The following is a 27972-nucleotide window of genomic DNA, read 5'->3' as shown; positions in this document are numbered from 1 at the left end:
TAAGAACCACCCGCGGTGGGTGAGAAGGGATTTTTTTATTTTTTTAATATATATATATTTATGTGTGTGTGTGTGTGTATGTGAAAAAGGAAAGATAAGTCAAGAGATAATAAATTTTACATTATAAATTTTAATAAAAATCACAGATGCAAAAATCACAAAATACATGTATCAAAAGTGAACATGAGAGTATGTGATTTCAAAGGAACAATTGTGTATTTCTAGTTAATCTTAGTAGCATACAAACTCAGTCAGTGCACATGTTTATGTTCCAGTAGCCTGCTGACCGGTTAAATAAAAAGCACAAGGTGTCCTTCTGGTCATTAGATTAAAAAGTGCATCAACCATTTGTGATAAGGAGTGGACAGACTGAAACAATTTTGTTTTAAATGTTGGGGGCCCTTATTTTCTTATAGCCTAAAGGCCAGAAAAGTTCCATATTGATATTTATGACAATAGACAACATTTATTGCATTATATATGAATTAATCTCTTATGATGACATGGCTTTAAGACATGAAATACCAATGACAGAGATCTTACTGTTACACTGAGTGTGGAGACTTTAGAGTTTGAGTTGGAGCTTTCAGTGTTTCCCCAGATCTGCTTCCCAGTAAATCAGTAACGGCCTTCACAAGCCATTACTGGTTTCTGAAAGCCGGTAAGGTTTTGCTGCTATTTGAGGAGAACTGAGGCTGCTTCTCTAATACAGGACACAGCCTTCTGAATGTCGTCATCCTTCTGCTTGATGGTGACCACTACCCTGATGCTGGAGATAAACAAGACAAGGTGATGGGTAATGTTAACACCTTTTACGTCACACAATTATAAACATCTTCTGCAGAGCTGATGGTAAATTAACTTGTAAAACACTTTCCCCAAACCATCTTGACTAACAGTTTTGATGTGGTCGCCTTCTCTTGGTAATCAAGTGCCTCACCTCATTTTCAAGCATGATGCCAGCTATCCTATGAAAGCAGCTCATTTCAGCCATGAGATGAACATTTCAGTCATTCTCTTCAAGCACTTTCGTCTTTACAAGTGCACCCCGAGGTCTTGATCAGGGTCAGTCAATGGGTAGCCATGGCATTATAAATTCCAACTCACATTGGGTACAATGCGAGTTGGACATTGCCAAATCCTGTCTTATTCCTATTGTACCTAGACACGACATATAAATTAAAGCCACACTAAATACTGTAATAGTTTCCTTACCTGGGAGGGGTAAGGAATCGCTCTTCTTTTTCCAGATACTGAGCAAGAGTCAAAGCAACCTTTCGTTCCAAACACTAAAAGAGAGAACCATGAAACTTGGTGACAAACTACACTGTTTGCATGCAAACATTAATTGGTTAATTGGTTGTTTCAGTCTTAAACAACGTGGCTGAAAAAATGAAGCTTGCAAAGTCAGTGTTCACATTATTTTACTTTTATTACATATTACATATTTTGCTTATGTAAGCATTAGGGTGCAGGTGGAAATTGCAATGTATTTTTAAGCAACTTCTGGGATTAAATTATAAAACCAAAGAGGTAGCAGGCCCTTGTGGCACCTGTTTTCAATGCTAAAAGGTCATTCTTTAGTCCACAGGACCCCAAAGCACTTCACACATTCAGTCAATCCCCCATTCATACCCAGATGATGGTAAGCTCCTATATAGTTAGGGAAAACAGAGAAGGTAGGCTGCCACTTAACCACACCACTGGAGCCTCTCAACACTACCAGACAAGGCAGGAGAGGTGTCTTGCCAGGGCTGTGCAGAGATTTTTGGAGGGGTCGGGCAAAAAGTTCAGATTTCAGATTTATTTGTATCCCAAATTGGGCAATTGATGGTGCAACAAGAATAAAATCTAAAAGACAAAAAAAAAAAAAAAAAAAAACATACCAGAGACATGAAATACAAATCAACACATAATAGAAAGAATACAGTAGTGTATTTCATTATTTTTTATTTATTTATTTTATAATTTTTTCCTCTGAAGAGTTTTTGCAGCATTAGTGGCTCGTATTTTTGACAGTAGACTTGACAGGAAGGAGGGCGAGGAGAGGGGGGAAGACATGTGGCAAAGGTCGCCGGGACCGGGAGACGAACCCGCGACATCCGCGTCGAGGACTGAGGCCTCCCAACGTGGAGCGTGCTAACCCCTGCGCCACCACAGCACGCCCACAGTGTGTTTCATCATTGACTGGCAGATGCTACAAACTCTAAATCAGGTGCAAGTCCGCCTACCTTGTCCTGTATTAAAGAGATGTTGCTGTAGGAACAAAAGAGTCCTTGTACCTGTTACTTTTTATACTAAAAAATCTGAGCCTGATGCCAGTAGGCAGAAACTGGAAGTCAGCATGCAAAGGATGAGAAGTATCAGCAATAATGGCTTTAATTTTCCCAATGATTTGTTTTTTACACAGTTCTGTAAGTGAGCTTTTATCAACCCCTTAGATCTTATTGTTAGTATGTATTACTCTGCTAAGGGCATTTCTTGACCCAATAGTGAGATTTCCAAACCAACAGAGGAAGGAAAAGTCAACACGGATTCAATATATGATATATAAAATAGGATCAGTATTGACTTATCAACTTGAAACTTTCGAGTCTCCTTAGACAAAATGATCTTTGCTGGCCCTTTTTTTGTAGGTTGTCTGACTGGAAGGTAAATTTTAACTTATCCAAAATAGATATTTGTGGTTTTCTACTGTGTGACATTTAATAACTGTTTGATTTGTGTTATGGCCTTTCTGTCTAAAATAAATGCACATGTCCTTTGTTTTCTGTACATTTAATGAAAGAAAAGCTTTACCATACCAGTCAACAAATTCATCAACCACAGGGCCATGGGCATGGTCATCATTATGTAGAAGGCTAACTATCACGAAGTCATCAACAAATTTTAATATTAACCTGTTATCATGCCAGCTGCGACAGTCGTCCGTGTAGAAAATGTAAAGAAGAGGGGAAAAGACGCTGCCTTGAGGGGACCCGGTAGACAGGGACATTTCTCTAGACATGCATCCATTCACTTTGATTTTCTGCATTCTGGATATTAAAAAATGAAGAATCCAGCCCACCACATTAAAATCCAGAAGAAAGTTTAAAAGGAGCACTTTGAACAAGATCTTAAAACACTGTACAACACAGCAACAACCCATATTAATTAAGAATAATATTTCATTGGATCATACTATATCATTGTCATCAAGCGGGGGCAATACAAAGCAAATGTATTCTATATTTAATGTTTGGTATAATGTTGCTGTTTCTGCTACTGACAGTGTTGGAGGTTTGTGTTGATCTCAGACTGTAGCTGTTAAATGGACCATTGGAGAGAAGGTCAATGGTCAAAAAGTATGTTATTAAATAAGCAAATTTGCTGCCATTTTAATAAATAAGCCCTACGACTTATGCTTATCCTCTACAATAGTGGTCCTCAAACTTTTTGTCACTGCAGTCCGGTCAAGGCTCTGCAATTTTACTGTGGCCCATGGGGGAAGCAGTAGAGGAGATGTCGAAAAAAAATGTCCTGCAGATCAGAAGGTCCGCATTAAACTATCACTGCATCTACCCTGCAGGAGCACACATCATGTGCAAGACGCACAACACCAGGTGTCAGACGTTCAAAGGAGGAGAAGGTGAAGCAACAACGTTTGCTTAATTTTGACTCTTTTGGAGAACGTTTTGACTAGATTAAATTGTTTAACCCAGTCTTGGCCCGGCACTCAGAAAGAGCAGCAGATGTCCGCTGACTGGACCCGCCAGCTCTCCAGTTCGGGAAACATCAAAGAAGCTCATAACCGGCGACCTGCCAGAACCGCACACAGTAAAGCTCAACCGGCATCCAAAAGAAGAACTACGGAAAGAAGAACAACATCTGCTCATTCATCTTTTGCTTACAGAAAAAGCTCCAAGCCGCCAAATAAACAAAAGCAAACGGACCAATAAGATTTAAGCTTTTGCGTGCCCTTTGAACCCCACAGACTCACATGTGCGCTATGTTCAATGTTTTGACACATAAGATTTTTTTTTTATTCTCCGCAATTTTGTAGAGAATAATAAAAATGTCAGAAATTATTCTTTTCTTTTTTTACTTCATGGAAAATCTTAAGGTAGGCAGAGCGGGTTCAGCCGTACAGCTGCAGGTGCTGCTGCCTCCCATAATATCCTGCAGGCGTCTGCGCATAGTTCTGAAATTTAACCATAGAAAAGAGTTTTGTGTAAAGCAATTTCATTCAAACATTTTTTAGAATTTAGTTTCTTTAAAAACTTTAAATATTAACAAAAACAATAAATTCAATCATTTCTTTGGCAGTGCTCCCCAATTTCAATGGCTATTTTTAGAACTTGCTCCGCGGGTGACTGACAATGCCCCCTCGGGCGACCAGGGCGTTGGTGACCCCTGGCACAGCGAGTAAGCCCGTAGAAGAAACCCAAAAAGCTGACATCGAGCAACTGAAAGCCCGGTTTAATGCATAGTGTAGGACATAGAACAACTCTACCCACTGTCATTTATCCTACAACTTTTCTTTTCTTTTTGTTATATCTTTTATCACTTAAAATCAGTCCACAAACTGTGACTATCGTTTCTACATCATCATTCATAGGTCTGTCATGATACCAAAATTTTCAGAGCGATAAATTGTCTCAAAAATTATTGCGATAAACAATATTATTGTTTGAAGACCTTTTGACACTGATTGAATGGAAATGATGTAATAATGCATGCCAAATATAGATACACTTTATTTTCAAAAGAACACTTAACACTGGAACTGATAAAACAACCAAAAACAAACATAAAATGGATTCTCAGTCTCTCTCAAGATAAAATGTACTTGGATAAAAACTTATGCCAACATAAAACCAAAGTGGAAATAAACACTGCATTCAACCAAAATTACAGATTATGAAGTCTGCATACTATATCGCCTGGTAAACCCTGTAACATTTCAGCTGTTCTTCGTTAACCTGACATAAATACGTTATCATGATTTTCATTCAGTCAGGACTGACACTAGCCACATGCATTGCAGTAGAGCATTGATTAAGGCCTGGTTTTAAAATTAGTTAGCTGGACTTGTAGCCACCATGCAACAGTCATTATATTGCTTGGTTCCTAGAGATGAGCAGGTATCACCACAAGGGGGCGCCTAGTCCCTTTTTCCTTTGTTGTACTATTGTGCTGAGTGAGAACTCTTGTAGAGGAGATGATCAGTGATGAAGAGGAGCAGAGCGGTAAACTGTCGTTACTTTTCCCATGTGTGAGACTATAATCTATGGAGATCTGGCTTTAGATGGACGAAGCGAAATAAAGTGAAAGTGTGGGAAAATTCAACAGTTCGTCCTGCTGTTTTGGGTTAGAGTGGCTAACCGCCATTGCTAACTCCTTCTCCAACCTCTCACCTCACCGTCAAACCAAACGATTAATTGATTTATTGTTTATCGCGACAGGCCTAGTCATTCATCCCACTTTGTTTATTTTAAATTCACCTATGGTATGTTGGGGATTTCACGGGATTTTCTGGAATTGGGATGTTTGAGTGAAATCGGCTCGTGTGTGCGGTGTGTTGCTCCTGCCGTGTAGCTGGACACATGAACCCATCGAACCTGTTGTTCTTTTACCGGCTCGTGTTGGGTGTGGTAACAGAGGTTTGGGAAATCGGCCAATATTTCTGAAATCATGCCATGTGAACCAGATGGCATGATTTAAAACTCAAGCTCTCGTCTCGACCACTGCCCTCGCTGACTTTGTTTGCAATAGCAACATTTACACATCACTTCAAAATAAGATACACGTGCCACAAAAAAAAAAACACAAACTTATTTTCATGAAAATTTTAACTCTTGATAATGACAAATGAATGGGAGCCCTGAGCTTGTTTCTCTGCAGTCCATCTGGGATTGATGGAGGACAATAACACTCGAGGTGCACTGTTCCATTTCTGTTAACACATTTACATGTATTCATGTAAATGTGTTAACAGAAATGGAACAAAAGTGTCATTTTTGTTGGATCACTGTCATGTAAACGGCGAAGCAGTTTGAAGGCTTCGTTCCCAACCGGCTCCCTCATTAGCGAGCCGGTTGGAGCGGGCTTGGAATGTGGGAATCACTTACTGGGGTAAATCCATTCTCATGTCTCTTCTCTGGGCCTTTTCCCCTTCGTAAAGAAACTTTCCAAAGAATCTGATCTGTTTCTTACTCACTGTGCTGCTTGTGGGCTCAATGTTGACGTAACCGAGAGAATCCAGCTAAAGGATTCTCAAAATAAAACATCCTTCAGACTCAGATAATACATAAAATGGAAATATGAATTATTTCTTGTGCGGCCCAGCAGCAATTGGTCCATGGACCAGTACTGGTCTGTGGCCCGGGGGTTGGGAACGACTGCAGACTGGCTGCAGAATGCTTTAAAGATCAAAAAAGCTCAGAGGGGATAACTCTAGGTAATTTTTTAATGTTAGCTCCTCTGAGATTTAGAATTGGAAGACAGAGATATCAAGGCAAAGAAAACTCAGCAGCTACTGGTAGGGCACTCCAGACATTCAGGGGCCCTTAGAAATGGTTGAATTGTAACAAAGACCATCGATGTAAAGCTGTAGCATTTATTTATGTTCTAAAATTTTATTTAAAGCATTCAACAAAGAAAAAAAAATAGATTTAATCAGGATGTTTACTTTGTTATGGTGCATTCACACCAAAAGCGTTCCGAGTGTTAGGCCGTCTGGTTTACAATCCTAATTCATGATTCTGTCTAAGGCCCCACATTACCTCAGGCCTGCCCTGCATAAAATGTATCAGCACTTTGAGCTGCGTCGCAGTAAAAGACATGGTAACATTTCTTTAGATCAGGATTTCTGATGTAAAGACTGACATTTCTTATATCTGTCCATGGGAATGACTCAGGTTGTGCGTAGTGAACCGGACATTTAGTGCAGCACTGGGGCAGCTTGATCAAGTTAATATCAGAAGTTATTTTGCAGCTGAAGCATTTCTGTGTTTAGAGGTGAGGAGGTTTTTTCTGGTATTGAGAGGACAATTATGAAAAATAAATAGAAACGGCTTTTCTAACTTCAACATCAAACCTATGGTTTTATTCACAAACAAGTGTCACAAACGTGTCTTGCCAAGGACAACGACTGAGACAGATAAAGCAGGTCTTGAACCCAAGAGCTCATCCCAAAACAAACTCTTACCTTCTGAGCCACCTTTGCCCCTTAATGTGTTATAATTCAATATTAGTGACATTAATTTCTGTTATATTACTAGTTATTGTGTGTGTCCCAAATAAGATCCAGTGCACCACAAATAGTTATAGCTAAAACACAAGACTTACATAATCTACAATGGAGCGGAGCAGCTGCATGTCAGAGCTTCTGGAGCCGGAACTTTTTTCTAGTTGTAGATGAAGAGCTGGGGCAAATGGTTCTCCTACCAACTTCAGACCTGGAATTCTGTTAAATATTAACCAAAAAGAGCATTAAATATTTTTAACTGTAGAAACTAGTTGTGTTTTGAAGGTATTTGTTCTCAACAGTGATCTATTGACGCTGGAAATATTTGGCATTCAGAACCTAGAAATTTTTGACTTAAAGGCACTTCTTTAAAAATTTGTGTCACTCAAAAACAAAACAAGAAAAAAAACTATTACTTACCCTTGTAAAGCTTTATAAACATGTTTGCATTTTTCTCTTAGAACAATGAAAATACCTACAAAACAAGACAAAGAACAAAATCTTAAACCATAACATCTGAAAAATTATTTTAATTAACAGGAGGCACAAATGCAGAGCACTTTATTGGAGTCATTTGTCTCATGAACCTCTACACCTGGTACCAATAAATGGTGCACTGAGAAAAATGAAATCTTCTACCTGGATCCTCCTCCATGATGTTCAGAGCCTCGATGGAAGCTGCAGCCAGCATTGGCGGCAGGGAGGCAGAAAAACAATAGCCCTGTCCCGACAGACGCTAAAAGAAAAGAAAATCAGGATAAAAGGCTAAATATGAGGTGGTAATACCAACACTCTAAGACTGCCTTCAGAGGATGTTTGCAAACCTCTCTACTAGCTTGTGTATTCTTTTCTGCTCTCTCAAAGCAAAAAGTACCATTGCCTGTCAATGTTCAAGCCAAAATAATGAGCAAAATAATGGGCAGTGGGAATTAATGTGTGCAGAGAGAAGTTTTCCAAGCGAGGAGAAAATCTGAGCCAGCACACAAAGATTTGAGAGAGCACAACAAAAATTTGAAAGAGGGCAGAAGTTTCGATTCCAATCATTACAAGTTGCAAACAAAGAAATAATATCCTGTTTGTGAACTAAAAATGTGTGGTCTCAACTTCTGGCAGTCAAATTCCCCAATAAATGTACGCATACACAGAAAGCAACAAAACAAGGAGTCAACTACAGAAATGAAAGATGATATTACGACTGGCGTTATCTTGATTTTGTAAATATCAGTGTGCAGGTGCTGTCTCTGATTGATTCCCGGAAGACAACGGAAATGTCCAATTGGTGGCCTCCCGGATGTGACGGATATAAAGGCTGCTGACGTGGACTAGGCCTGTCGCGATAAACAATAAATCAATTAATCGCACGATAAATTAAAACTATCGACCTCGTTTCAATTATCGGCTATATCGTTTCTTCCTGCCCTTTTCTCTTACTGTTGATGACACTAAACTCCGGTGCTCTCCACTGACCCTCCCTTCCTTATTTTCTTAGTGTAAGGCCCAGCAAGCGCTGCACCATCTTGTGGCCGATTGTCGGCCCTTTATCAAAACCTGAGAGACACATCAGCCGACAGAAAGCCTCGCTATAACGGTTTGATTGAAACTGTGTTGTGTCCAACAATGGACACAAAATATTAAGTCCAGTTCACTAATTTTAAAACCAGGCATCAATCAATGCTTTACTACAATCTACCTGCAATGCATGCAGCTAGTGTCAGTCCTGACTGAATGAAAATCATTATAACCTATTTATGTCACTTTAACAAAGAACAGCTGAAAAGTTACCGGGTTTTCTGGTAGTAATTTCGCTTCAACTCCTCCCCCAGTTATTTATATTTTCTTTGCAAGAAATGTTGAATAAACTTTCATGTTTCCACATATCATCTCCGATGTCTGCTGGACTTCGGGTTGCACCGTGTCAGCTGTTTGGGATTCCCTCCGTGTTTCCCCTCAGAAAGCAGGAGGGGAATCCGCGCTTTCTGATTGGCTACCGGTCACATTCAACAGGCTGCGTCACTCTCCCAGTCTGGATAAATCCTTGATCGGAGCGGCCACAACGATCTACCGTAACACACAAGGGACAATCTCAGAACGAAGAACGTTCTCAGATTGTCGTTCTGGGTAAAAATCCTGTAGTTTGAACTTTTGCACCAGGCAGTCGGATTCTTCTCTATTTAAATCTAATTATTACTGAAGGGCAATATACAATACAGACTTCATAATCTGCACTCTTTTGGTTGAATGCAGTATTTATTTCCACTTTGGCTTCATGTTGTTTAGTTTTTATTCAAGTACATTTATTGTTAATGGAGACTAAGAATCTATTTTATTTTTTGGTTTTGGTTGTTTTATTTATTTTGTGCATCAGTCCCAGTGTTAAGTGTCTTTTGAAAGTAAAGTGAATCTATCTTTGGCAGGAAACCGCATGTATTATTACGCAATTTCTATTACATCAATGTATTAAGGTTTTCAAACAATATTATCGTTTATCACAATAATTTTTTGAGACAATTAATCGCCCAGTAAAATCTGTTATTGTAACAGGCCTAACGTGGACTTCCCGGAGATCCATCCTCAGCTCACCTCAACCTGCCACGGTTTTTCTGTTAACACTATGTAAAGTTCTGGAGTTTGAAGGAGTGAGCTGCTGTTTATGTTTCCTTAGTTTTTGTCATTTGGTTTCTTTACTTTCAATTAGGTAAATTGGTTAATATTCAGATAGTTTCCTTTTGTTTGTTGTTTTCGGCATTAGCTCACTTTGAAGCCATATGCTCCACTTGCTGTAACATCTCAATCCAAAAATATACACAGTGTATGGGCTGCTTGAGATCTGAAAATGATGGACCCTTCATGTTATGATCTGGCCACCCTTAGATGCGTTGTAACAGATGGACTCAACTGGGTCAGTCTTTGTTGAAGGCAAACATTTGTACTCTTGAGTTTTACGGAACTCCTGGGAAGACCAAGCTCGACATGAGCTTCACCAGGTGCACAATTTCCAAAATGAAGATTGAGCCCTTCTAAAACACTACAAACATAGTGTAAATTTTGTTAAGGATGATTGTAATTGAATTATTTTGTTGATAACCCTTTTTTTAATGATGATAAGACAATGACAAAAATTACATGGCTAGTTGATATAGTTGCATTGTGTGAGATTTTATTGATGAAATGAAAACTAGACAAAAATGTTGGTGTCAGAAATCCAAATGTACAACATTTCTGCCTATTGTGTCTGTCAAAAGCTAAAACATATCAGTAATGCTGCTCCATCTTGTTTTGTCCTGCCCACCACATGAATGACTAACAAATCATAGTGGATTATTATTATTATCTGAAGGGGCTCGGTGGATGCAACCCCAGAAGGATTCATGGACATATTCTGAATAGGCTATAACCCTTTGGAAAGAACAGAATTGTTGAAGGAGACAGTGGTACATGTGGATTTAATCCTGGTGGAAAATACACTAAGAATCTTGAAAAAGCACCTGAATTTTCTCCCTGGTAAGTTCCTACTGATATGCATACAATGTTGACACAACAATCGACTTGTAATGAATTTATTGTAAGCTATGATATTTCACATAACTCCTGGCCCTCACAGTTGCAAACTACAGGCTAAAGTTTGCTTGGTTGCCAGCATCAAGAGCAACCAAGAACTTGATGCTTGTTACTGTAACAGCACACACTGTTACACTACACAAGTAACACTGTGTGCTACCTGTGTAGCACACAGTGCTTCCTTACAGTTACATGTAGAACGTGCAGTGCAAGACTGGCATCATCTTGTAAAATACACAATAATTTTATATTTGGCACTTAAATGTTGCTTAAACATGAGAAATAGCAAAACCAGCTCCAGTGTGGGGTAACACTTTGACGGGTTGTAATTAAGACTGTCATGACACCATCATAAACATGACATAACATCTGTCATGAACATGAGTAAGTCTTCATGAACATTACTGATTAAATGAACAATTATGTAGCTTTATGTTATTAAAGCTAAAGTTTAATCAGTAATACTTTAATAACAAATTTATGTCAGATCATGATTTCTTGGTTAATGTCAAGTTGTCATAACAAAGACATTTTGAATCTCAACTTTGTATTAAAACGTGGTCCTGCCATAGCAGTGTATGACCTGAGAATGTTGCAGCTCAGACACATGATGGGGCACCTGTAATGGTATCAGATCTTAATTGGATGCAGGTTTAAATTAAAGAAAAGGTGCCCGAGGCAATGTTTATCCACTGTTACACACAGGCTGAACCTGGTGCTATTGGATTTGTCAAAGTGGATGCTAGTGTGTTGCACGTTTTTTAAAATGACAGGAATTAGGGACATTTTTCAGCAAGTCCACAAAGCGTGTTCACTTATTGGATAGTGTTGTCAAGCACCGTTTACCCAGAGCAAGGTGCCTACAAGGTGGAATGCTACTTCGAGGCTGCTACAGACAATAAGCATGCACCAAAATGATCTGCGTGCTGCGTTTCATATCATTATGGAAAATCCTGTTAGCTGGGATACTGACTGATGATGATGGCAGTAGCATTTGAACGGTGGCTGTCAAAAGCATCGACATGCTTCCTGATTACTGCATACAAGGGCATTTTCAATTAAATCCCCGCACTTTTCAGTGCTGCAAAACAAAGTGATGGACACTGAATACTGTCTTGCACGCATCCAAGACAGTTTCAGTTATCGAATGCATAAGACTGGAATTTGACAGTTTCTACAGCCGATTTGAGCAGAAATGCGGCGCACTTGCTTTGACAGGGTGTGGAGGCAGTCAGTTAGAGATGAGCAGAGACGCATGTTGTGTAATATTCTTGACGACATCAGCAATCAAATGAAGGCTAGGTTTAGCCATTTTGGTTTGGTGGATTACACAAAATTCAGTATGTTGCAACATTTTGATGACGCGAATCTGCAGAGCCGGTCAAAGTATGCCAAGTTCTTTGATTTTGTCAGATTAAAGGGGATTTCATTGGATGGTATAACTCAAAAACAATAAAGAATCAATGTAAATCTCCTAGACAGCTTCTCAACTTTTTGGCCAAGAAGGATCTTATTGCAACTGTTCCTGAGGTGACAATTCTCACTGTGCCAGCTACCACAGTGTCGTTCTCAGACTCAAAACATACAGCCGGAACAGGACCGATCAAGGAAGCCTTTCTTCTCTTTCTTCTCTATCTCTCGATCTCTCCGTTTAGTTGAGACGGAGAGACTTTTAAAACTGATGGATAATAATAAGGACTTTCAGCAGGAAGTGATCAGCGCATGGACTTCATTTATAAGTAAAAGTAAAATGTTTGTGGTTTAGTTTTGTAATGAAATGTGTGTTTTGTGAACTACAGTTTGTATGTGTAAAGAATGCAGAAAAAATTGTGGTAGGTTTGCTAAAAGCAGAGGTTATGATTTATTAATCAAAATAAACATCAAGCACAGCACCTAAGAACATGCTACTGCAACAGACTGAATGTTCTGTTATTTTTGTGGGAAATATTTGAGTGTTTTTGGTGTTGAATCCTGAAACGTAATAAGACGTTGCTGTCAGTTGCTATGGCAACGAGTCTGAGCGTAGTTTGGCCGAGACAGAAATGAGAAAGAAATGTTTTTTCTGATTTGTTTTCCCTTTGCAGTGTAGCACTAAATTAAAAATACCCTACATTTCCAACTTTCATTGAGTTAACAGAATTATTCTACTGCCGCAGAGCAGCAATTGATGGCATAAAAACAGTCTTTTTGCCCTCCAGGGTTGTGTGCATGCACAAAATTTCCGGATGTAAACAACATATATACTTGTAAATCTGACTCTGATTACGTCAGTGCCTCACCCTTAACTACTTTTCACTGACTTACTGAAACACAAAATTGGTTCGGTAACTTCTTTAAGATTTGAACTTCATAGCCAAGTGTAGCCAATCATGAGAAAAGGTATTTAGGGTGGCCTGTTGCAAGTTGTTCTCCTGTTTGATTCTCCTCTGAAGAGTGGCATCATGGGCATCTCAAAACAACTATCAAATGATCTGGTGTCACTGTGCATCGTTCAACAATTCAACGCACTTTGCACAAGGAGAAGCTGTATGGGAGAGAGATGCGATGGAAGCCTTTTCTGCAAGCACGCCACAAACGGAGTCGCTTGAGGTCTGCAAAAGCACATTTGGACAAACCAGCTTCATTTTGGAATAAGGTCCTGTGGACTGATGAAACAAAGATTGAGTTGTTTGGTCACAAAAAACAGGCGTTATGCATGGTGGCAAAAAAACACAGCGTTCCAAGAAAAACACTTGCTACCCACTTTGAAATTTGGTGGAGGTTCCATCATGCTTTGGGGCTGTGTGGCCAATGCCGGTACTGAGAATATTGTTAAAGTTGAGGGTCGCATGGATTCCACTCAATATCAACCGATTCTTGAGACTAATGTTCAAGAATCAGTTACGAAGTTGAAGCTACGCCGGGGATGGATATTTCAGCAAGACAATGATCCAAAACACCGCTCCAAATCTACTCAGGCATTCATGCAGAGGAACAATTACAATGTTCTGGAATGGCCATCCCAATCCCCAGACCTGAATATTATTGAACATCTGTGGGATGATTTGAAGCGGGCTGTCCATGCTCGGCGACCATCAAACTTAATTGAACTGGAATTGTTTTGCAAAGAAGAATGGTCAAAAATACCTTCATCCAGGAAAAGGAGGATCTACTAAATATCAATGTCACCTTTCTGCTGAGGCACCCATATTTTTGCACCTGTCAAATTTTATTTTAATGCATACTGCACATTTTCTTTTAGTCCAATAAACTTAATTTCAATACTGAAATATTACTGTGTCCATACGTTATTGGTTGTATCAAACTGAAATAGCTATTGCAAACATACAAATATTTAGAGATAAAATAGCGTTACCCAGACTTCTTCATATGACTGTGTATGCTGCATTCACAATTTCAGATGGTACTTCACTCAGCCGTAATTGGCGCCGAGGAGGTCTCGGCGCCAATTCATTCGAGTCATGATTCTCTCTCTCAGGTCAGCAGCTGTCTCGTTCAGCTCTGTTTTGCTCATTGGGGCCGTGTATCCCCTCACTGGGTGGGGACTTGTAGTTAACAGTTCTGACATCCAGGTTCCTCCTTTTTGCCGTAGCATTTGTGTTGTATCTTGTCAATCTCAAGTTTGCGGATGTTGGAACACTGAGCTACTAGTTTAGTGCTTAGTGTTGACTGGGGATGTTCTCTGTTCTGAGAGGGAAGTTAATTATGTGGTCCTCCAATAAGAAAAAAGAAAAACATTTAAAAGATCTCACTATCAAATTAAAATCTTTAGAAATACAGCACATGGAAAATAACAATGACCACACCCTATTACAGATAGGAGAAACAAGACAAGCTCTAAACTGTTTATACGTAGACCAGATTGAGAAAAAAGCTAAATTTATTCAACAGAATTACTATGAAAATGGACCCAAATCAAAAAAAATTCTCACCTGGAGAATACGTAAACAAAAAATTGACAGATTTATACAAAAATTAAAAATCCAACAGATAAAATTATATACCATTCCCTGAGACATGAAAAAAATCTTTTGAATTATACTACACTTACTTATACACACTGAGTAGATCCGTCCACTGTGAGAGCATTTCTTGCCTCACTGGACTTACGATAGGAAAAGATCAAAACAACAGGCTAACACAACAATAACACAACAAATAACCAAGGAAGAGATTAACGAAGCAATTTCAAAAATGAAAGGAAACAAGATGGCAGGTATAGACACTTTCGAAAACTATTTACTCCAATGCTTAAAAATTGCTTTAATGATGTACTCTCTTGGGGGGAAACACCACCATCTTGGAGAAGAGCGGTGATCTCAGTGATTCCTAAGTCGGATACAGCTAAAACAGAATGTGGTTCATACAGACCAATATCAGTTTTAAACATTGATTACAGGATATTTGCAACAATATTGGCTAAAAGGTTGAAATTTATAATCCCAGAAATTACACACACAGATCAGACTGGTTTTGTTCACAACTGGCAAACCCATGACAACATGAGGCGGGTTCTTCACCTCATTGATTGAAAGAAAAATACAGAATCGATAGCTGTCAGTTTAGATAAAGAAAAGTTGTTTGTCTCAGTGAGTTAGAACTATCTTTATTTGGTTTAGGAAAGATTCGGCTTTAATAATTAAATTATCGGTTGTTTTTGGTCTTTGTATGACTCGCCCTCTGCCAGGATTAAAATTAATGGGGATCTGTCAGATCAAATACAATTAGCAAGGGGCTGTCGCCAGGGGTGCCCCCTCAGCCACACACTGTTTGCGCTTTTTATTGAGCTTCTAGTGCAGGCTATTAGAGAACACAAGAATATTATGGGTGTGACCATTAAAGGCACAGTGAAAAAGATATGACAATGTGTTCGTTATGCTAACTAACCCGGAAGTCAGCCTACCTAATCTTCTTTCCCTACTAAAGACTTTCAGCACTTACTCTGAGTATATATAAATAAATAGAATCTACAGAAAACTAGTTCTCTCATCTAACTATCAACCGTAACCAAGAATTCAGAAAATGTCCAGGTTTAACTGACACAACAAATGTATAAAATATCTGAGAGTTAAAATTCCTCCAAAGTTACCCAACCTTACACAGAGATTAAGGCAGAGCTACAGCTTTGGTCTTTGTTACCCATGAACTTACATAATCGAATAGATATAATAAAAATGAACCTTTTACCAAAGATTCTTTATCTTTTTCAGGCTCTGCCTATAAGGGTACCTGACAATTCCGCAAATGGGATAGAATAATCTCAAACTTTATCTGGGTTAAACAAAAAATGAGTAACATTCTAAACATTACAACTATCAAGAGTAAGGAGTGGATGGGCTTTATCACATCCAGAGGACCATTATAGATCAGAAGTGAGTGTTAGTTGGTTGGTGTGATCCAACATGTGAAGCTAAATGGAAACAGATAGACCTGTCCTACAGTAACATACCTCTACAATCCCGGCTCGGAGATCATTTCCTTATAAAAAAACACATAGATTCTGACCTAATTTCCTTATGGCTTAAAGTACCATTGGACATATGGCATAAAATATTAAGGCAAGTAAAGATTGAAAGAAGTGCTCGAATTTTAAGATGGCCTTCTTATGAGAGATTTTCTCCCTTCAAGAATGGATAAGAGATTTACACAGTGGTCACAAAAAGGCATAACAAGTTACTGGAAGATGACAAGCAATAGTGAATTAAAATATTTTAAACAACTTCAAGATAACTATAACCTGGAAAAACATGACTTTTTTAAATATCTTCATCTAAGACATCACTATAATAAAAGTATAAAACTTTTGGAGGAGGGCGAGACAGGTATACTTAAAATCCTATTAGATTCAAGCAACCACAAAAATAATATCCAAACTGTGCTCATGTCTACACATGGAGAGAAAATGTAAGACAACAAATCTTAAGGTTAAATGGGAAAAAGAAGCCAAAATAACAATAACTGATGATGTTTGGTAAAATATATGCAATTCTGTGATTCACATGTCAAGTTCTGGCATGTGAAGGAATTTTTCTGGAAATGTATGACGCGTTTTTTTTTGTTACACCTAATAATAAAATTAAATGTTGTAACGATGCTGAAAGGGCAGAATGCTGGAGGAACTGAGGGAATGTGTCTGCAGGACATTTTTATGTTTTTCGGGAATGTATTAAGATCGCACCTTGTTGGTCGGAAGTAATAAAAGAAATCAATATTAAAATGGACTTAAATTTATGCTGTGATTTTACTATGGTTTTCCTGGGTAAGAACTGAAGATGTCTGATAGATATCTTCTGTTAATATTATTGTCAGCTGCAAAGAAAGCTATAACTTACAAGTGGCTTGATGTGGAACCACCATCATGTTTGGATTGGAAGGACATAATTGTGGAAATTCACCCAATTGAGAGACTGACCTTTTCATTAAGACTTGCCACTTATAAATATAACAGATACTGGAAGAAATGGAACATTCATGGGAGCCTTACACCAACTGTATGATTACCGTATTTTCCGGACTAAAGTAGCTAGTGAGCATAAGTTGCACCAGCCATAAAATGCATATTAAAGCAGGAAAAGACATATATAACTCGCACTGGAGTATAAGTCGCATTTTTGGGGGAAATTTATTTGATAAAATCCAACACCAACAACAGACATGGCATCTTGAAAGGCAATAAAAATAGAATGGAGGCAACAACAGGCTGAATAATTGTACAGTATGCTACGTCACTCCAAATCACTAAATCTTCATCTTCGGTGTTGCTTGTAAAAGACTCCACTAACTCACGAGGTAGCTTCTACCACACACATTATCAACACAGGCCTAGAGCGCCCTCTTGTGGATTAGAGTGAAAATAACGTGATATAATAATGTTTTAATAATTTCACAAATAAGTCTCTGCGGAGTAAAAGTCACACCCCCGGCCAAACTATGAAAAAAACTGCGACTTACAGTCCGGAAAATACAGTAATGGAATTGCCTTTTCTTTTCTGTTTTCGTTGAGTATCCCTCAAGTACTTCCTGTCAAACTGGTTGCGCTGTAATTTTTGTTGAAGGGGAGGTCTAACTGTTCAATGTATGCATGTGTAATTGGAAACTACTAAAATTATAAAAATAAAGTATATAAATGGGATGCAGGTAGGGAGTAGCTACATCTAAGCATGAATTGATATCTCAAGTTTAATAAATTTGAGACTTTAATGTATCCATTAGTCATTCTATCTTGCAAAGCAGGCCTGCGTAGATCATGAGGATTCTTTTCACACTGATAAATTAAAACAAAAATGGTCATGAATGCTTGTTTTGGCTCAAATTTTAAATCACATCGCGGCCCCAAAAGTCAGAATCAAATTGTGAGATAAGATTCCATTTCTACCCTTGTTGTTCAGGTGAATACAGTATACCAATTCATCCTACGTGACCCACAGGCACCTCAATAAACATGTATCCCACTTACTTGATGATCAATGACAAAGGAACGGCCACAGCAGAATCCTCCAATGGAGGCCACAGCATTCTCCATGTTAGCGCTGATCAGATCGATGTCATCAATCTGTGCAGAGCAAAAATGGGTCAGATTATTATTTTACTTCAGAATCAGTTTTATTCATCAAGTTATGTTTGTACATACAAACAAGGAATTTTACCTCAGATCACCTTTGCTCACAGACATTTGAAATACAAATATATCAAAGCAAACAAAATCTCCTATTTTTGTCTTCCGATAGGCTGGCAGACAGATTAAAAGAGGAAGACAAAGCTGAATTAGAACATTGCATTGATTTGAGCCCTGACTTTTCAATGTTCAAATAAAAGTTTTAACATTTTGTGTCCAGAATGTATGGGGTCTGCAAAGATTGTGGCTGCCATTTTCCTTGTCTTGGTCTTGTACTTGTGGTTAAAAAAAAAAAAAAAAAACTTGGAAATTTAGTATTATAATTGAGACTACTGACTACTACTTCTCATAAGACGAACACAATTTGGATTGCTGTGGATGAGAAAGTGTAAGAAGCACTTTGATTTGGTGTAATTGAACAGGTAACATTGACAAAAAAAACAAACGAACAAGATTGCAATACAAGTTTTTTAAAGCTATTTTGTTTTATTAGATACGAATATACTCACATTCACCCCAAAGTGTTCTGTGACACCTTTACCGTGTTCACCCAACACACCAAAAGACATGCTCTCCTCCAAAAAGATCCGCACCTTGTATCTATACTTGAGCTTGACCTGGGAAATTAGACAGATAGTAGAGATCATAAAAACATTCCTGGTGCCTCACGTGCTTTGACTACATTCTTTATGTTTAGTTGTTAGCAATAACACATAGAGGTACAATTCAGGCTATTAGTTGGATGGACAGAGTACAGCAGTATTTCAGTTGTAATGTCAGGCAAAACCTCAATAAGGAAGATTTGAGTGCAGTTTTTCTTTCCTTACACTTTTTATCTTACAAGAGCAAGGTTCGCCAAAAAAGTAGAACATATATTCTCGTCTTTAAAATTTTTATGAATACAAAACTGGCAAAATCTGGAGAGTTGTCTGCACCAATCTGAAGTTTGCTTCAATGTAATTGTAATTGCAGGATTTCTTATTTTTCTAATGTGCACTGCATTTTGGAGGGTTTAACATCTTCAAAAATTCACCAACTTCATCCAAAATTGTCCCAACTAAAATTTTTAGATAATATTGGAATCGCAAATGCGTGTGGCCAAACTGCTCTACAGTGCCCCCTAACATGAGATAGGACAACACATGGGATGCAGAGATCTGAAATATGGTACATAGGTACAGCGCTCCTAAATTAAGAAAAAAGTATCTTGGAAGTGCTCCGTAAAATGTACAGAGATGCAGCCTTTTTGGGTCCAAGGGCAAATTTTGCCCATTTATTACTTTTACAAATCTCGAACTTTAACAAACTCCTTCTAGAGAAGTTTGTTAACTGTCGAAGACAGGATGCCGGTCCTTGAGGGTCGGCGTCCTGTCCTTGGGATTCTAAGCTACTAACTTCATTTTGGGTCAGTTAAGGGATGGGGCATTAAAGAAAAAAAAAAAAAAAAACACAAAAAAAACCTGAGGTTTTGGATATGTTCAGCTGGCATGGCCAAGCAGCAAACTTAGCGTCCTCGCAAAAAAAAATGCTATAACTTCCACATAAAAAGGTAAATTGGCACCAAACGTGGCTTGAGCATAAGAACCAAGGGAACGAGTTGGAAGTGTCCCCTGCCCCAATATTGGAGACAGGTGCATTCATCCCACCCCATAATTTTACTGCAGTTGCGAAAATTTTTTAAATCTCCTACTTGCATGCTTTTATTTTGAAGGTGCAACACAGCGCCTTATGTTTTATTTTTTGGCTTCTGGGAGAAGCTTTTTACGATATAACCCTCTTTCTTTCAAACAACTTTTCAGCATTATGGAAGAGGAGGATACAGCGGTAACATGATAAAAACACAGGAAAAAGTTTGTTTTGGTATCTGGCAAAACAAGATGGTGCCAAGAGACGTAAACGTCCCACGCAGTGACGTCAAATCCAAAGTTCTATTAGCTTGATGAGAAATACCGTGGCAGACAGTATTTTGGAACTATCGGCAGATATGGACAAACAACTCAAACGCAAAACGGAGTCATTTCTGGCATTTTCTGTTGCAATTGATGAGAGTACTGATATTGCGGATGTCACTCAACTGGCCATATTTATTCGTGGAGTCGACGAGACGTTGACTGTCACAGAGATTCTAGAGTTGGTGCCCATGACCGACACCATGACATCTGAAGACATTTTCCGCTCCGTTGTTGGAGCGCCGGACCGAGTCGGGGTGGACCGGTCCCGCGCCGTAAGCCTGGCTACTGATGGTGCGCCGTCAATGATTGGGAAAAAGACAGGTGTTGAGACAAAGTTAAGAGAGAAAGTACAAGCTGCAAATAAAGGGGGGGGGGGAGTTTTGGACATTTCATTGTATTTTGCATCAGGAAGCATTATGCTGCAAGTCGTTAAAAATGAATCACGTCTTGGAGGCGGTTGACCAAACTATTAATCTCATCCAAACCAGACCTCTCAGCCTTCTCAGTGAATGCAAAATTGCCCATGGTCTACCATACCACACTGAAGTTAGATGGTTAAGCAGAAACGCTGTACTGAAGCGGTGCTTTGATCTACGTAGGGAAATTGGACAGTTCATGGAGAAAAAAGGTAAACCTGTTGAGGAATTACAATGCCCACTACAGGACCTTGCATTTATGTTTGATATCACAGGACACTTGAATAATCTGAACAAAATGTTGCAAGAACGCAAAAAAAATTGTAACACAGCATATGTGCATTCAAATTAAAGCTGACTTTATGTGAGACGCAGATGGGAAACAGAGACCTGCTCATTTTCCCTGTCTAAGAGATGTGTGCGCAACAAACGTGAACCGTGATGTAAAACGGTACAAAGATACAATTTCAAGGTTGCTGAGTGAGTTTGCGAAACAATTTCAGGTATTTAACAAACTGGAGACAGAATTCTCAGTTTTTCGCTCACCATTCAGTCAGAGCTTGTGATGTGCCCCTGAAATCAATAATTTCAGGTTGCGGAATTGAAGGACAAATTTGCATCAGTTGGCTTGGACACATTGTACAAGTGTCTCCTTGTATCCTAAATTATCAGCACTGGCTGCAAAAATGTTGTCCACGTTTGGGACTACCTGCCTTTGTGAGCAAATTTTCTCACTAATCAATAGAAATAAAAAAAAGCTGCACTCAAAGCTCACACATAAGCACTTAAATGAGACTGAAACTGGCTGCTGCTCAGGACATGATGCCTGATACTGATGCACTTTGTCCAGGCTAAAAGATACCAAGGCAAATACTGAGTAAAACCAAATCCTACGTTGTACTATTAAAAATTGTAGCTTTGAATATTTGCTGAATTAATTCTGTTAAAATTAGTGTTATTCAGTAACAGATTTGTTGTGCGAAATATTTTTCATGCATGCAATACATGTAATGTGTGTAAGTTTTTCTATATGTATACATTTTATTTCAGGAAAGGTGACCAATGTACTTAATCAAATGTCTGTTTAAAACACCTGACATTTAAGAAATGTGAAATTTGTTTAATATAAAAAGCAATGAGTCCACTTCCACTAGTTCTATTTAATATTGCAAGGAGTGAACTTGTGTGGCCCCTTGAGATCAGATTAAGCTGTATGTGGCCCCTAAACCAAAATGAGTTTAACACCCCTGCTCTAAATTAAACACACATTATCCAATTTGCACCTAACTTTTGATTGACCTTTGTTAATCTCTAAAGAGCCCAATAGCACTGAATTGTGATTCGACTCCTCCATCAGCTATATCAACTTAATACATCAACCAATCTGCATCAGATTTTTTGTGCACCATCAGAGAGCACTGCTGAACATGTAAATGTCTATCACCTACTGGACAGGTGCAGGAAGTGTGTGAGAATATTAAGGGTGGTGAGCGGGTGGCGATGGTGGGCATCTTGTGGTTGCTATAAGGCTGGAGCAGCGCTGAACTGCGAGGGCCTCCAATGCTACTTTCAGCTTTCATTCATTTTATTTGGAGAGAATGTTTATAAATGATGAAGTCTAAAATCGTTAAATAGTGTAGTTAACCTTCTGGTTCAAACACTTTGTCTGACTCCTCTTTTCCAGTGCTTTTTGTTTCTGTTTATACCACCAAACAGCTAACAGAGATGGTAAAGCATTCATAAACCCCACAGGCTGGTTAAAACAGTGTTTACAAATCAAACTGATATTATTAGAAGATGTTCATTCACACAGCTTTGTTTTTATATTTTAGTTAGCCAATTCAATCATACTGTCATACTGTCAGACAGTGCAAAAAGTAATGTCAATGATAAGTAAATATTTGTCAGGAGTCAGATTAAGAAACCTCTATACCAAACACACAAGCCTATTTTAACACAGGCTATAGGTCCAATAATGCATTCTGTTTGTTGAGCAACAAGACCTAGTTTTGTTCTCACAATAATTTCCATTTTACAAACTAATAGCAATAGATCTCAAACCAAGACTGAAAAAATTTTGTGGATCCTGTCAAAGGACCCTTCCCCATAATTCTGAAACAGCGTTTCATTTAGGGGTTTATTAAGATTATTTTACTTGAAATGTATTACTTGTCAACTTTACCAGCTCAGGGAGAGGACAAATATCTGCTGTATTGATGTACATTCCTTCAACCACAATGAACTTCCGCGTCACTCGAGCTTTCCGAGGGTTCTGCAACAAAAACATATTACAATTTTAACATTGTGAAGGCAAAAAACTAAAAACAGGTTTACATGTGTACATTCTGCAGCTCCAAAATTATTTGACAGCTGACAGCATAATATGACACTTAAAAGTTAGAATGAAACTACCTAAACTGGTACTAACCTTCTGGTCCTCCAACTCTTGCTCCTTTAGCAGCCTCTCCAGATCATCCATGTCATTGTGTTTGAAGAATTTGATGAAGCTGCGGGATGCCTGAAGGCCTTTCTGGATGGAGAAACAGGCAGCTTCATCCCTGGACACCAAAAACAAAACCACCAATATAAGAGTTTAAATTGAAATAATAAGCAACCCACATTCACATTTTAAATGTCTCTTGGAATTAAGTAAACATGACTCACACAAAGATCATGTCCCCTCTTTTGGAGTAGGCTGGAATCGCACTAGCCATAGTTGCAAAGCCATATGAATAGATAATGGCCTCCTCTGTTTTCATGAATTTGGCAAGACGATTCTCCAATTCTAAATGGACATCTGGGGAAAAGGGTGATATGGAACAAGAAGAACCAGGGAAGCCGAGAAAGGAACAACACTGAGTAAATCAGATCAGGAAAACTACTAAGTATATTTACAAGTGTTTGAAAAGGAACAAAATAAAAAGGATCGGACAATAATGCCAGTCTAATCATAAAAAGCACACTGCCACAGACATAGTGTACCCATTGTAAATCAAGAGATTCTAACACTAAATCAAATCAAATTTCTATAGCACATTTCAGCAGCAAGGTATTTCAAAGTGCTTTACATCATAAACACAAAGTCATGCATCATGGAATAAACAATACATTGTTCCATATTACATTTCAAATACAATTCTAAACAGGTGTGTTTTTAGTCGAGATTTAAAGGAAGTCAGTGTTTCTGCTGTTTTACAGTTTTCTGGAAGTTTGTTCCAAATTTTTGGTGCATAGATGCTGAAAGCTGCTTCTCCTCTCTTGGTTCTGGTTCTGGTTCTGGGGATGCAGAGCAGACCAGAACCAGAAGACCTGGTTCCACTAATCTGAAAATGAGCAGTATTGTTGGTATACAGAAATGTCTTGATGTAAAATGCAGCTGAACCTAGTTTTAGATCAGAAATTAAAAATGTTTCAGTTTTGTTCAGAAGAAATAACAAAATGCCCCATCAATACAGATAAAATATTTAATTATGGAACCGAAGTTGTGAAGTTCTCAGACATGGGCCTTGAAGATATTTTATACATTTGCTCAATTGATCTCTCAATCCTGAAGATTGAGAGATTATTACCTGTACTACTTTTGTCCATCAGGTAATTTGCAGAAAAATTATATCTAGTGCAGATTTTTTGTCTAATCATTAAAAATAATGGAAGCAATGGATATATACAGTTTCATTAGATATATTATTCATAATTCAGCTATGGCGGTAGCGCACATCTGTCATCCATCAGAGGAGACGTTGCTGTCTTATTCATGTGTTGGAGCAACAAGCCTCTTATATTTGGAAGTGCTTACATATGCAGCTTTTTGGGAAAATTGTAGTTGATGATTTTACAGAAAAACAATGGATTCGGCATGTTCCAAGGAGGCACAACGTTTTATGAACTGTGTGATGCTGAGAGAGCTCTGGAGGAGTCAGTGTCACATAGTTGGGGGAGGGAGACATAAAGAAGATTAGTCCATGTTGTCTTCTTCATGGCTTTCGCTAATATCTGGCTGATGGTCCCATGACTTGTGCACTTTCAATTGCCTTGTAAGAACTTTGAATTGCTTTGTTGCTGAAATTGTGCTATAAATAAAATTACCTTACCTTGTGTGATCCAAAAAAGTGGTTCTATTGCAGTATCTATTTTGATATGACTGAAAAGCACTGAAAACCATTTCTGATGCTTTTTAATTGAAAACAGCATAGTTATTTTTGTAGTTTCAAACTGTGTAGTTACTTCTCCAGAAAACTAAAGACAACAAGCAGCACTGTTCACTTACCAAAAGTTCCATAAAAGCCTCTTGGACCACATGTGCCAACACCGTATTTTTTTAGTGACATCAAAGCTTTTTCCTGTTATTCACAAACAAAACAATGAAAAATGATTAATTTCAAATCAAACTAATAAAAGTGAATAAAAAATATTTTAATTACCTTTACACGTTCATTGTCAAGGAGTCCCAAAAAGTTAAAAGAGGCAAAATTAATGCACTCCCTTCCATTGACTATGATTTTATGGCTGGGTGGTCTAAAAATTAAAAACAGGTCACATACGTAAGATACAGGCATTTTAAAATACAAACAACACACAGTACAAGAGTTTTTCAGACCTAAAAATGTTGTTGAATGTCAGTTCTCCTTTAATTTAGGGCTCTATATGCCTGAAAGCATGTGGAGCAGTAGCAGAAAGGTCATCGATAACCATTTGATTATCAATCAACCACCACCACCCCTATCACTGGAATTCACATCCTACAAGTTGGGAAAAAAGTTCAATTCTATGTGCAACATGATCTATCCTGACTGACACATATTGGAATATTTTTGGTCTAATTATGTGAAATTACAGAAGAAAGAAAAAGGATAATACATTGTTTTACCCTGAAACAATGTTGTATTTAAGGGAAGGATGGTCTTTTGAAATTAGAGGGACAAGAAGATCTGGCTGCCATTCTTCTATTAGGTCCTCTTTTTCCTGTAACAGAAATCCAGGTAATAACTGTTTGGAGGAGTACAACTTCAGAAACTTTAGGAATTGGCTTTTATTGTGCTATGCTCACCCTTTCTGTCAGTTTGTAAGTCTCATGAAGTTTGTAGGTCTTGGAGAATAAAAGTCTGATTATCCATAATATCAAGATGCCCTCCAGAATTAGGTGATATGCAGGAGCCTGGGGAAGACCAGCATAAAGATTTATTTAAGGCTGATAATCGATTCAAAGAATTAAAGTTTAGAAATCAGTAGATTCAGAAAACACAATATATAGTCAAAGAATCCTGAACAATGGAGCAAGAGCTTCCCTATTTTTAAAAGTGCATGTTAAATAGTTAAGTTTCTGAGTTTTAAAAATTTTATTTCAAATGTACAACAGACAGCAGGTTCCACCATGTAAAACACAATAAAACCAAAATGGAAAAGGTATGCCTGGAAAATTCGAGTCTGTCCTTTCTGCTTTCTAAGCAATGTAGCAGCCAGAAGCTAATCATCTTGATATAAATACATCCCAGACATATTTTATTCACCACAAAGCAAACCCAAATGAGCTGGGGGATATAAAAGGAACATTTACTTAGAATTTTGAGTTTAGACACAGACATGCATTTTGAGAATATTTCTGATATACTAGGGTCTTAGCTCACTTTTGTAGAAACAGTCAACAATGGAGTAAGTATCCTTTTGAATTTGTTTTGTTCCCAAGTAAATATATTTTAAGAAGGAAAGCAGCAGATCACACTGAGTTTTCTATAATTATTTAACTCCCCTGCGCCTCTCAGTGACACGGTTGCAAAAACACTTCACCAAGAATAGCTACATCAAAAAAGACTAAAGTAGAGATTAAAGCTGCAACCAGCATTGGCAGCCCTCACAGCTCAGCGCCGTTCCATGAGCTCAGCCTCTTGGTGACTGCCGACCGTGAGAGCTCCAGCAACGCCACCCACTCGCTGTCATCACTGATCTTGTGCAGTTCCCACACCAGTCCATTCCAGGGGTGTCAAACTGCAGTCATCAAGGGCCACTGCCCTGCAGTTTTTAAATGTGCCACAGCTGCAAAACACTGGAATGAAATGGCTTAATTACCTCCTTGAGTACACAAGCTCTCCAGAGCCTTGCTCATGACCTAATTATTCTATTCAGGAGATGCAGCAGAGGCACATCTAAAAGTTTAAGGGCAGTGGTCCTCTAGGCCTGGAGTTTGACACCTGTGTGATTAGGCAATGCACATTATTATCTGGGAGGCGCTGTGGAGGAATTAAGCCATACCTAATCTGTCCATTTTAGTGGACAGTTGATCATAATAATTTGTGACCTTACTGTACAGGCCAGTAAATAATGTCAGAGTTTAAAACAACTATTTTTTATAGTTCTACCAAAACTTCACTACAATCTGTGTGTATTCATATTAATATTTACCCTCAAAGAGCCAAGATCACACTGGTCACAGATTATGATGGCCAGTGTGATCCTGGCTATTTGAGGTTTAAGTTTTATTTTAAGTGTGACGTGACTGGAATGAAGAGGTGGCAGAAACCGTGTTAAAAATACCAGAGCACGTAAAGTCATTTCTCAATCGCGTAATAAATTAAGGGGTCGCAGTTGGTTTACATATTTTAAAGTCAGCATATAGGCATTCAGGACAATAGTCTGTCAGTTTTCAGAGTCAAATACAAAGTATATTTATATATATTTATGAAATAATATACATTAATACATTTTATTTTCTCCGTCAATGTGATGGTGATAAAGAAGCCGTGAAGTTTACAATCCCAGATTTATTAGTATTTACGCAGTTTACGTAAATGCTCTTCCCGCTGATATTCAAGACGTACCTGCGTTCTAACGCGCCCTGCGATGGGTCTCAGATACCCGTTTGTGCTTCCGCTCTCACGTTAGTTGCGTTCCCAGGTCTTACCGAAGATATACAGTTCCCTTCCCCGCTATTACTTTAGTCATAAAGTAATAGCGTTACACTAGCCTGTAGCGTTACACTTTGTTTTCCGGGGTACGAAGACTCAGGCCTACTCAGTTAACAAATTAGAAGGCGCCAAAATATTTTAAACTGGAAGATGCGAATTAAATATTATGAATCTGTATGCGGATTCCATAAATTCTACCCCATATGCTGTTTAAAAAGACAAACATTACCTCATAAAAAGCTTGTACCATTTCTACCAACACCCATTGCTGCCCGGAAGCCATATTCCGCTTCTGCTGATGTTT

At 38.4% G+C, this 27972-nt stretch overlaps 1 protein-coding gene across 2 annotated transcripts; it reads right to left on the bottom strand.

The window, feature by feature from the left end:
• Window positions 1–110: 110 nt before the first annotated feature.
• sptlc1 (serine palmitoyltransferase, long chain base subunit 1) lies at window positions 111–27972 on the bottom strand. Of its 2 annotated transcripts, XM_055024855.1 has the most exons (15): window positions 27898–27972; window positions 25817–25924; window positions 25637–25731; window positions 25191–25284; window positions 25037–25109; window positions 23434–23566; window positions 23198–23327; window positions 22952–23041; window positions 18911–19018; window positions 18243–18338; window positions 7868–7964; window positions 7649–7703; window positions 7330–7447; window positions 1216–1289; window positions 111–769 (listed from the first exon to the last, which is right to left on the bottom strand). In XM_055024855.1, exons 1-15 carry the CDS (start codon window positions 27949–27951, stop codon window positions 676–678), a joined length of 1419 nt encoding a protein of 472 aa, XP_054880830.1. In that variant the 5' UTR covers window positions 27952–27972; the 3' UTR covers window positions 111–675. The 2 variants fall into 2 exon arrangements, 1 of the variants encoding a protein (XP_054880830.1); XR_008605255.1 differs by lacking the exons at window positions 111–769; window positions 1216–1289; window positions 7330–7447; window positions 7649–7703; window positions 7868–7964 and having other exon boundaries at window positions 18326–18338; window positions 18911–20638.

This window comes from Poeciliopsis prolifica, unplaced genomic scaffold (assembly GCF_027474105.1).
Source record: "Poeciliopsis prolifica strain line A6 unplaced genomic scaffold, Auburn_PproV2 SCAFFOLD131, whole genome shotgun sequence".
Lineage (NCBI taxonomy): Eukaryota > Metazoa > Chordata > Actinopteri > Cyprinodontiformes > Poeciliidae > Poeciliopsis > Poeciliopsis prolifica.
The sequence above is the reverse complement of the archived record's forward strand: the minus strand, read 5'-3'. Positions and strand labels throughout refer to the sequence as shown.

Bases quoted from the DNA above. Each gene is read 5' to 3' on its own strand.
- sptlc1 (XM_055024855.1), bottom strand. From the start codon at position 27,951: ATGGCTTCCGGGCAGCAATGGGTGTTGGTAGAAATGGTACAAGCTTTT. The intron at 23,328-23,433 runs GTGAGTCATGTT...TTTGGTGTCCAG, and splicing joins AGAGGGGACATGATCTTTGT to GGATGAAGCTGCCTGTTTCT. The intron at 1,290-7,329 runs GTAAGTCTTGTG...TCTCTCTTTTAG, and splicing joins TCCGCTCCATTGTAGATTAT to TGTTTGGAACGAAAGGTTGC.